Source organism: Myodes glareolus, chromosome X (assembly GCF_982192425.1).
Source record: "Myodes glareolus chromosome X, mMyoGla1.1, whole genome shotgun sequence".
Classification (NCBI taxonomy): domain Eukaryota; kingdom Metazoa; phylum Chordata; class Mammalia; order Rodentia; family Cricetidae; genus Myodes; species Myodes glareolus.
Window position 1 is genome coordinate 114,577,055 of NC_142053.1, and position 11,449 is coordinate 114,588,503.

General features: G+C 38.7%; 1 protein-coding gene across 2 annotated transcripts in view; it reads left to right on the forward strand.

Annotated features, from left to right (window-relative positions):
• Positions 1-11,383, forward strand: part of Txlng (taxilin gamma) — a 48,614-nt gene extending 37,231 nt beyond the window's left edge. For both annotated transcript variants that reach the window (XM_048440649.3, XM_048440650.3), the window contains 5 exons: positions 688-807; positions 1,867-1,941; positions 4,822-4,914; positions 7,357-7,452; positions 8,566-11,383. In XM_048440649.3, coding sequence (XP_048296606.2) covers positions 688-807; positions 1,867-1,941; positions 4,822-4,914; positions 7,357-7,452; positions 8,566-8,904 — 723 coding nt within the window. In that variant the 3' untranslated portion in view covers positions 8,905-11,383. The remainder of the gene's footprint in view (positions 1-687; positions 808-1,866; positions 1,942-4,821; positions 4,915-7,356; positions 7,453-8,565) is intronic.
• Positions 11,384-11,449: the final 66 nt, after the last annotated feature.

The following is an 11,449-nucleotide window of genomic DNA, read 5'->3' on the forward strand; positions in this document are numbered from 1 at the left end:
CAAATTAGAGAATCATGTGTTTGTTCAAATTCATAAATGAAAATATAATCTGCCATTTTAATATCTAGGTTATCTTATCACCCCACTAGTATTCTTCCTGTCACATATCATACTATAACTGGAAGAATCCCAATTCTGCAGTTCCAAGGTGGCATGTTTTGATGGCTTTGGTGTTTTGGTTTGTATAGCTAGCCACTTAACAGTTTTAATCAGAAATACGAACTTTTCCAAATGTCTGGTAAGGCACCAAACTCCTTTGGTTTGACTCAGCAAACATACTGGCATTGAGATTTAGCTGGACAGAAACTTAACTAATTGATTGCCTGAGTTTGGCTTTGACTTATGCTGCCTTCAATTGAGGAATTCAGCAAAATTTGATGGGGAGGGGGAAAAAGGAATGGGCAGAAAAAGTGTGTGTATGTGTGTCTTGATGTTTATTTTCTCAGTACATGGCAGAAACAAGAACTTCAAAGCTTGTGGTGGTGCCTAGCTCCAACAGCGCAATGATCTTGCAGGTGGTGTCAAACATTGTTATAGGTGTAGGGACAGAAGACCTAGGTTATTAGCTATGTGGGTTTTACAGGAAAGCAGGGCAAGCAGGGCAAGCAGAGTGTTTTAACATCTTATATTTCCTCCCCATTGTGTTCCTCTCTTCATGAAGTGATGAAAGGAATTCTTTTTTCATAGCACATTGATAAAGTATTCAAACACAAGGAATTGCAACAACAGCTTGTGGATGCCAAACTTCAGCAAACGACACAGCTGATAAAAGAAGCTGATGAAAAACATCAAAGAGAAAGAGAGTTTGTAAGTTCTGTTCCTTAAGAAAAAAAAGAGAAAAAGGTATTGCCAGTATTTTAACTAAAACATTTAATGTCACCCAAGGGGTATGATAGTTAATTATTAGTTCTAGAAAGCTTTTGGCTGCTTCTGTTCAGAGATCCACTTGCCTGTCTCCTGAGTGTCTCCCACTGCCGGGATGAAAATATGCATCACTGCCAGGTGGTGGTGGCACATGCCTTTAATCCCAGCACTCAGAAGGCAGAGGCAGGTAGATCTCTGGGAGTTCTAGGCCAGCCTGGTCTACAGAGCTAGTTCCAGGACAGCAGAGCTACCCAGAGAAACCCCGTCTTAAAAAGCCAAAAAACAAAAAAAAAAAGGAAAACATAGGCACCACCATCCCTTGCCATGGTTTTGTTTTTGAACAAGTTGACATGATCTGTGTAACTATTTTGTGAGTTTATTGAGTTAGGGTCTTATTATAGCCTCGGCAGAAGATGAAACTTGAGTTCCTCATGCACCATCACACCCAATTTATGATTTGCTGAGGACTTAACCCCAGGGCTTTGTGGATATACAGCAAGCACTCTATCACTTGAAGCATCATCTCCAGTCCTTCACCAGTTTTTTTCTTGTTGTTTTTTATGCTTAGAATCCTGTCATCTAATTTCATTGCTTTTCTATAGCCTTCTACCCAGTCTTATCTTGCTCCTCAGGTAGCAGAAGTTTTCTGAGCCATTTGAGGTACTTAGCAGTGTTTTCTGCTAATATCAGACATGTCATTTTTACCTAAAATACCACCCTTAAACCTGAATTTTGTGAATTGTTTTAGGCCTCCACAGTACCTTTACCTTTTTCTAGTTAAGAAGTAAAAAATGCCTTTCTGCTTCTGTAAGCATTGCTAAGAAGCATAATAATGGAAGGTGAATGTAAACGGCAACTGAAAGAAGGTATTCCATTTGTAGGGTAGTCATTCTTGCTAAAATAGTGAGCATAAATGTGTGGTAGAATTGGATCATTATTCGACATTATATTCACAGTTGTAATTGCTATTAGTACTTTTGCAAGAATGTTTCTGTTTTCTAGTTACTAAAAGAAGCAACAGAATCCAGGCACAAATATGAACAAATGAAACAGCAAGAAGTACAACTAAAACAGCAGGTAACTTGATAGTTCGGGATAGCGAACTTTAAGAAAAATCATTCATTTAATAAGTACGTTCAATCTCCTCTAAGGTGGTGTTTTGCTTGTTCCCAGAAAAGGAAGCAATCACGCATATCTCTTGAAAGTCTCTTTTTAATTTAGGGTGACCTTCCAAATTTGAGTGTTCCTGGTTTTATAGTACTAAAAGACTGTCTTAGTAGGCCCCCACTCCCAAATCTCAGCCCAGCTGGGATAAAATTAGTTATTCATCTTTCATGGCTTTCATTTGTGTTACCTCATTTCTCACTAAAGGAAACTGACAAACTTCCAGATTCAAAGAATGTTATAAAATTTCACATACCTTAACATATTTGTAATTTTGTGCCAATTTAGCACATAAGCAGTCTAAAAACTACTTGTAAGCATAGTTTCACTTGTAGGTAGTTTTGTGAAATGCTTTTAGCCAAGGCTTTCTCTCCTTTTTCACTCTAGATTCTGTGGTGTTGTTACAGTGAATAAGTGTGTACGATCCATCTCTTCTTGAGATGGTACAAGACAGACTTCTGTCTTAACAGGTGAAATTAGGTGTTTGTAATTATAATCTACCCCCTTTCAGCTAAATATTACTGAAATAATTATCAAGTTTAGTGCGAGGCTCTTTATGCACTAATACATGAAGCCTGGCATCAGTCTTTTTTTTCTTCTTTTTTGGTTTTTTGAGACAGGGTTTCTCTGTGTAACAGTCCTGGCCATCCTGGAACTAGCGCTGTAGACCAGGCTGGCCTTGAACTCAGAGATCCACCTGTCTCTGCTGGGATTATAGGTTTGCACCACCACCCCTGGGCAGCATCAATCTTTATAAGCACCTCTTCTAGATACTATTTTTTGAGTAGGGTAGGACATTTTATAGTATTGGTGAGATAAACTTCTTACAAAGCGATTCTAACTTTTTTGAGACAGGGTTTCTCTGTGTAACAGCTTTGGCTGTCATGGAACTTACTCTGTAGACCAGGCTGGTCTCAAACTTAACAGAGATCTGCCTGCCTCTCAAATACTGGGATTAAAGGCATGCACCACAACAACCTCGCAAAGCTAGCCCAATTTAAGAGTACAAATTTTAATAGTTTTCACCATAAGTTATGCTATCAGAAGACTGGTAGGAAATTCAAATCAATTACTGCTCAGTCCTATGCATTCAGTTGTACAAATGGAGACGAGTATCAGTGTGGATGAGGTATAAAGTCCATGTTCTGCAGATGTTGATAAACTGCCCTGTGCCATTTTACTCTTTCTGCTTTTACTATGGTATTTCATAGTTGCCTTGGCCCACTGTTTTGTGATTAGCCACTTAAGTCCAAGTGTAATGATAGTTGCCATCTATTCACTATTGTGGGCCAACATTGAACTCTAAAGAGACAGCCGTGGTGTGGGTGCAGTGGTGGTGCATACCTTTAATCTCAGCACTTGGGAGTATGAGGCCAGCCTTGTCCACAGAGCTAATTTCAGGACAGCTAGGACTGTCACACAGAGAAATTCTGTCTCAAAGAGAGAGACAGACAGACTTCCTTTGGAGGTCCCATCGTCAAAACAGGCTTCACTGAAACTACTGGAGTGTCTAATTCCAAGTGCATCAAGAGCTCTTGACTCAACTTGAGCATTACTGTTGTCCCTGACTTCAGGCTGTCAGCCTCAGATGCATTGTTAGGGTGGAACACACCTCCACTAGCTTTTGCTCAATCCTCAGCATTCTATTGCAGTTCCTATTCTTTTCTTACACTTTTATGCGGATACTCCTTGTTGCCTGTCTCCTAGTGATCACTTCTAGCCTGATGAACTTTGCTGCTGCTTCCCACAGCAGCACCTGCTCCAAGTGCTTCCCATATGGCACACCCACCTATAACTGTGGGTGGGCTGCCTTCCATCATATCCCATCTCAACTTCCCACGTTTTGTTAGATGTTATCTATAATATTCCTCTCATCACTGATTACATGGTTTTTTGACATCTAAGATTAAGAATCTTATGTGCATGAATGCTTTGCCTGTGTGTGTGTATGTATATGTATATGTGTATGTGTATGCCTGGTGCAGAGTCAGAAGAGAGAATTACAAATAGTTGTGAACCTCCATGCAGGCACTGGGAACCAAGGCCCAGGTCCTCTGCAAGAACACCAAGCACTCTTTCCTGCCCCTCTACTTAGGTGTATTTTGTGAGCTCAGGAAGGGGAAGAGAGTCTCTTCCTCTGGACTTGTTTCCTTGTAATGACATTAGACTATCTCTGAATGGTTCCCTCCTGGATCTTAAAGCTTTTCCTTTCTTTTGACACGATGTCCTTTCCTCTCTGGAGGTTTTCTCTGAAGGAGAATAAAGGGTGGAGTAGCTATATTTGATCTATGTGTGTGTGCGTGTTTGATACATTATATATCAAATTCCTTGAATACAAATTCCTTTATAAGAAAAAATGGTGCTTCTTAAGTTTTTATTCTTTCCTTAATCATCTCACTATCCCCAACCACTGTTCTGCCAACACTCAGGAGATATTGTTGATACTAAGCTAAGAACTTTGCAGAAACATGGTCTTTTAATTTTCACATGTTGGGGCATAGCTCAAAGCATTTGCAGGGGCATGAAATTTCTGACTACCACACCCAATGCATTTTAATTAATGGGGTTATAATTAATGCTAATGTTCCTGCATTTTAAATACATGTTAACAGCAATAAGCTCCCAAGTACTAGATCTCTTTGAATTATTAGAATTTTAGGCATCTGACTGCTATCCAGAGATTGGGTGTTTGCTCTTCTGTCATTTATAACAAATACCAACATGTAGTAAGTTTATGAGTTTGAATTGTTTACCTGGAACTCAGAATAACCAACTTTTTATTTTGTTCTGTAGCTTTCTCTTTATATGGATAAATTTGAAGAATTCCAGACTACTATGGCAAAAAGCAATGAACTTTTTACAACCTTCAGGCAGGAAATGGAAAAGGTATTTGTATGTTTTTTAGTGAACTGAAATATAAAAGGGATATTATGAGCTCTTTATTACTACTTGGAGTGAGTTTATATTGTTGATACTGTCTTTTATATATCTTTCCAAATAGAGGGCTATATTTAGTCACTTTTTTCTTTAGTGTGCCCCCAAGTAGCTTATCTTTATACTTTTAAGATTTTTCCTTACTTGCAGTAAATTCCTTTTTTGTTGTTTAGTTTTTAAAGACAGGTTTTCTCAGTATAACAGCCCGGCTCTCCTGGAATTTGCCCCATAGACCAGGATGGCCTGGAGATCTTCCCACCTCTGCTTCCCAAGGGCTGGGATTAAAGACTTGCATCACCAATTCTCAGCTAACTTTCTTATTAGAAATAGGCCTTTTCAATCACTTAACAGGCTTACTTCTAATCATTAAAAAAATTTCTTTTCTTGGCTACATTAGACCAGTAGACCAGAATGACATAATTTGACATGACCTTGAATATTTACTGCTCTAAGCTTAGCCCACCACACCCCATGTTTTAGGAGTTGCACTATGATGCCCAGGTTAGTCTTGAACTCTAAAACTCAAGCAGCTCTTTTGCTTCAATCCTCAGCCTCTCAGCCCAGGTAACTGCCGCTATAGGTACACACTACATCAGAATGTAGAATTTTTAAAAGTGGTGTTCAAAAGTATTATAATATTGTACAGTGTAAGCCATGACTATTATTCTACTAAATTAGAGTGTTGGTTGATGTTCCAGAGCACCCGTGTTGGGTGGTTCACAACCATCTGTTACTCCAAGTGATCTCATGCTCTCCCTATTCTGCTGTCTGGGCATTTTGCTCATGTGCATATACCCCCCAGACACATGAATGCACACAATTAAAAATAGCTCTACAGAGCTGGGAGATGGCTCAGTGGTAATAAACAGTGCCTATAATTCCTTCCTCTAGAGGGCTCAGTTCAGTTTCAGCACCCAAGTCAAGTCAATCATAAATACCTGTAACTCCAGCTCCTGGAAATCCAATGCCCTCTTCTGGTCTGCATGGGCACACACAGCCACGTGCACACAGATATACACATAAATAAAATATAAATCTTTAAAAAACGTGATTGTAAGCAAGTTGTTCTGACTTTGTGCCTCCCCCATTTACTCTGTGTGTATACATGCATGTACAATGGCACATGTGTGAGGGTCAGAGGACTAATTCTGAGTAGGGTCTCTCCTTACACCTTGTAGGTTCCAGGGATCAAACAGGTTCATCAGGCTTGGTGGCAAACACCTTCTTACTGACCCTTTAAAGGAAATAAAAAGACCCAGCAAATTCAGAAAGTGTTTGGCTCATTAAACATGTGCTCAATTACCAGGAGCTAAATAGTACTCAGATTACCACCTTTAAGTATTTTTAGACCTAGTAATCTGGAGCCTTCCATGAGCAGGTGATTTGTTCTGCCTACCAGTACTTTGAGTTGATAATCCGATCGAGGGGTAACTGTTAGGCACAGTAAGTATTAGCTGAATTCCAGCACATGCTCACTGTTGAAGTGGAACACAGTTCAAGACAGGGATTCCCCAAATTTGCTATCCTTGTGGAAGATCCTGTGGGATGGAAAAATACAGATCACTGTGGGTCAATACTCAACTCAGTTCTTCCATGAGCTCCTTCCACCGCCTTTGTCCTAATTTGTGTTAGCTACCAGGAGAAAGCTTCTGGTCTACCTTGTTCTGTTTCCCTTAATAGCACCTGGGGCTCAGTGTACTGACTTGAAAATCACAGCTGGCGTGAACTCAGTGGACAAAGGAATATTGAGAATGTGACCAACTGAATAGATAAATCTCATTCTCAACTTTTCTTGTAGCAGAGGTTTAAAAGTTGTCCTTTGTCCAGGCATAATATTACATGCCTTTAGTCTAATAATCCAGAGGCATAGGCCAGCCTGGTCATAACAACTTTCAGACCAGTCAAATGCTACACACACATACACCAAAAATGTTCCTTTGATTCTTTTGGGTCTACTTTATAGGTAGAATGAATTGTGAAGATAAAACATAACTTTAATTTGTATTAATTAAATTCCACCGCTTCTAATTCACAAATGATCAGAGCTTGTAACAGCTCAGTGAGGCAAATGCAGTGACAGAGAGGGAAGCAACGTTAAAGCTTTTTTGATAGGACAGCTGGTAGAATAAGAAATGGAATTAGGCCCTGGAGAGATGGCTCAGTTAAGCTTACTTGTTCTTGCAGAGTACTCGAGTTCAGTTCCCAGCATCCACACGGTGGCTCACAACCATTCATAACTTCAGTTCTAGGAGATCTGATGCCTTCTTTTCACCTCCTGAGAGCACCAGGCACATATGTTGTGCACACACATACATGCAGTCTAAACATTCGTTTATGAAGAAAATTTTAACTGGTAATTTAGGATTTTAAAGTTGTAATTACGTTCATTCACAGATGACAAAGAAAATTAAAAAACTGGAAAAAGAGACAATAATATGGCGCACCAAATGGGAAAACAATAATAAAGCACTTCTCCAGATGGCTGAAGAGGTAAGATGGTTTCCTGAGATTAGGATGTGTCATTAGTTATGCGTAGAGTACGATAGTTACTGAATAGACTGATGCCTTTCCTCATAGCTGGATAGTGGTGAGCCCTGAATGAAGGAGCAAACATTTTATTTATTGCCCAGTTAATACAAGCGTCTTCTGAGACAATGTCTTCTCAAATTTGAATTTATAATAATTCTTCCTAGAAAATGCCAGGATTACTAGATCCCAGCCAAAGGTGCTGACTGTCTAAGTTAGGTCAAGCATTTGCAAGAATGGCTAAAAGATGACTGGGCTTGGCGGTGTATACCTTAACAGCACTCAGGAGTCAGAGACAGGAGGATTTCTATGAGTTTGAGGCCAGTCAAAGCTGCATGGTTGAGACCTTATCTTTAGCAACAAAAACAAATCAACTGAGAGGTGCTGATGCATTGTCCAGGCCTAGGGAAGCTCATTCGTTGGACTTCCTAGTATGAGCACCAGCAAACACCCCAAATGCCTTTCTACCTAGAAAAAAAAAATACTTTTTGGCCATGTTCCAAGTGAAAATGTATTGCTTGCAGTCACTACACATCTTCATAAATTTGACAGGACTGCACAATGTTAGAGCACATGTGTATAAGAATCTTATTCTGCCAGGCAGTGATGACACCCATCTTTAATCCCAACACTTGGGAGGCAGAGGCAGGTACATCTCTGAGTTCAAAGCCAGCCTGGTCTTCAGAGTGAGTTCCAGGACAGCCAGGGCTAAAGAGAAATCATGTGTGAAAAACAAAACAAATTATTTCTAAGTTATCTTAGTTTTGCAAGTCTTTGACAACTACTTTCAATTTCTTTAAGTTAAAAGTTAATGTGAAATTTCTATCACATTAAGGGGATTTCATCTACTTTTAAGAATCAGAATTTAAAGCCATTATTATTAGATAGCAAGACAATCAAGGCATGGAAACTTGATTAGGTTTCTAAACTAAACATATAATAAACAATAACAGGTAGTTACCAATGTGGTTCAGTGCAGCTATTTTTGTTTAAAAACAACACCTAATTTATATTTAATGAGGTTATGGAACTGTCGACTGGTTTTGTTTTTCATTTGACACAAAAAAAAACCAACAGAAAACTGTCCGTGATAAAGAGTACAAGGCCTTTCAAATAAAACTGGAACGGTTAGAGAAGCTGTGCAGGGCTCTTCAGACAGAGAGAAATGAGCTCAACGAGAAGGTCGAAGTCCTGAAAGAACAGGTCTCTATCAAAGCAGCAGATGGGGACTTGGTGGCACCTGCGATGCAGTCCTGTGCTGCCCTGGATTCATTCAAGGAGATGAACACTTCAAGAAGAGCCCTGGGAATGCACTTGGAGGCTAGGGCCAAAGCCAAGTCAGTGAGTGAGAGAAGAAGTGCTGCACAAAAGCCCTCATCTTCAGGTTCTGCGCAAGGCATTGAGTCAGTTGACTAGGGTGAAATGTGATCACTGTATTGAGAGATATATTTTGTGTATAACTTCCTCTGTTAGTAGTAACTATTGGTTTTGTGGTGAAAATTTTCTTACTTTTTCTACCATATCTGTATTTTCTTAGAACTACTGGACTTATGTGGTACAGGAGGCTGCTTTGCAGTTTGAAATAGTTTTAATCTATAAATTTCCTTCACCTATGTTGCATATCTGCCTCATTTTCCCCCTTTGTTGGAGTGCATGTCTTCATTGCTTTGTCCTCTCTTTTTGCTCCTTGCACCTAATTTTCCCAACTAAAATATCATTCAAGACAGGGCCATTAGAGGAACTATGTTCTCATGATGGTTCCTTGATGTGAAAACAATTTAAACATTTCGGCCCCTTAATACAAAGGAAAATACCAAGATGATTACCTTTGCTTAATAGTCTATTTAAATAAAGGGGGAACATGTCAGAAACAAGCTCAGCATTTTTCATTCAAATTAGCTTTTCTTGATTTACTTGACAAATTGAGATGAACAGACTTAATGTTTGTGACTAAAAGTAGTCATATTGTGCTGATTTGGGGACAGAATATACCACATGTGAAATTAATTTGGACTACCTGATGATTATTATAGTAGATGGTGGTGGTTTATGTACATGTTCTCCATTTCCCACAAAAAGCTTATTCTTTGAAAACTGTTCTTCCTTGTAGTGCTTTGGAGTTTAGAACAAGAATAAATTCATATCAACCTTATTAGGCAAAAGCTTTTTTTCAGCCCCTACAACAAGCTCCATCAGCAAAGCACACTTTGTTTCCAGAAAGAAAATTTAAATTACGAATCAGCACTAACTAAAACATTTAGTTTCCAAAGTAAAAAACACTGGAACCAGCATTTTTTTTTTTTATCTTGGGAAGACTTGGCAGATTGTTTACATAGTCAAAACGATCTCTAACTTATGCTTTCTGGTTCATTTCTCTTTTCTTAGATGTTGTCACTTAAAATAAACCAGTATTAATGTTTCTATGCTTTAAATTGGGGAATTTCAAAACTAAGCAAAACATGTCTTAAGTTCTTTTTTTCTCAGTGTTGAATGTGGCTCAGCCATGCAAACTACTAGAAGGTCTTTATTATTTTGGTATGATTTGCAATGAAATGCTTTATAAAGTAATTTTTCAAAAGGTTCAAGTAAAACACACCACATTCTAGTCAGCAAAACTTTTAGACCGACACTTGTTCAATTGCTTACTGGACTGAATAAACTCCATTTCTCTTTGCTAAAAGTTTTATCTGTAAACTCCTGTGGCATTCATGGTCTAAACTGGATTCAAAGAATTGAAAATTGTCCAAAGGATAGAAAACAGTCCCTGGAATAGAGTATCTTTTTTAAAACTATACCCATTGGTCATGTTAATCAAGGGATCAAACAGTAGAAGAAATTCATAAAGTTGATTGTAATCTTATTACTGTCAGAGTTTATCAGAAACAAGAACAATACCTTCCAATAGCCTCATAAATATTCTACCACCTTCAGCTACTAGAAATACTGGATCGTTTACCATGAAGGTATATCAGAAATATAATCTACTTTGAAATTATTACTAATGATCACATTTCATAAGTCTGGTGGATACACAGCTCTTAACATTTTATTAAGCCATGTGTGTAGCCCTGCCACATTTTTTGTGGTGCTTGTCCTGTGTGGAAGACTAAATCTTGAACCTGTTGCATATTTTCAAGGGCTTTATAAAGCAATGTGACTAACAGTCCTGGCCTGCTGCTTCTGGCTTACATGCATTTTTAGCTAGATGTTTGGAGGACAGGGATTCTGTCTGGTATGCATTCAGAATCTTTCCTCCTCTCATTACCCTGTGAATAAAAACAAATGGGACCTCAGAGAAGGATACCCTCCCCTAAAGTGATCACCTCACCAGCCCAGTGTTGTGGCTTTGTAGCACGCCCTGTATCTACCATATTCTAGAACACTGTAATGCTACTAGGCTGGCCCAGAAAAGGTTTAAATGTTGAATTCACTTACTGCATTTGGTGCACTACCATGCAATCTTGATGTATATTTCTAGTGGCAGTAGACCCCAAAATGTAGCGAAAACTTGGGTCTTGGATATCAGGCCATTTCATCCTCAGACTTGTAGAAGTACATTTCCTGGTCTTGAGACCAGTATTTTTTAGTTATGTATGCAACTGCCTTTATTACACACCTGGTTATCACAATTCAATTCTCAGGTGTTGCAGAAAAATCTACCTCTTTCAGACTGTAGATGGAAATAACTGTGAAAAAATGATGCAGATATCTTCTAGTTTGTGCTAAACACACTGCTTTATTTTTACAGCCCACGTCTTTCATGAGAATATGAATTGTTAAGAGGCAGTCTTGTTTTGCTTTTCAAATACATTTTGTAGAGATTTTTCACTAACGTGAATCTGATTTTATCTACTCGATTCTGTATAGATTAAGTAAATATGTATGATGAATTTAACAGCTTTCGTGTATTCTTTGGTTGCCCATGTGGCCTTAATTGCGTACAAATCCAAAGGAGCAATTT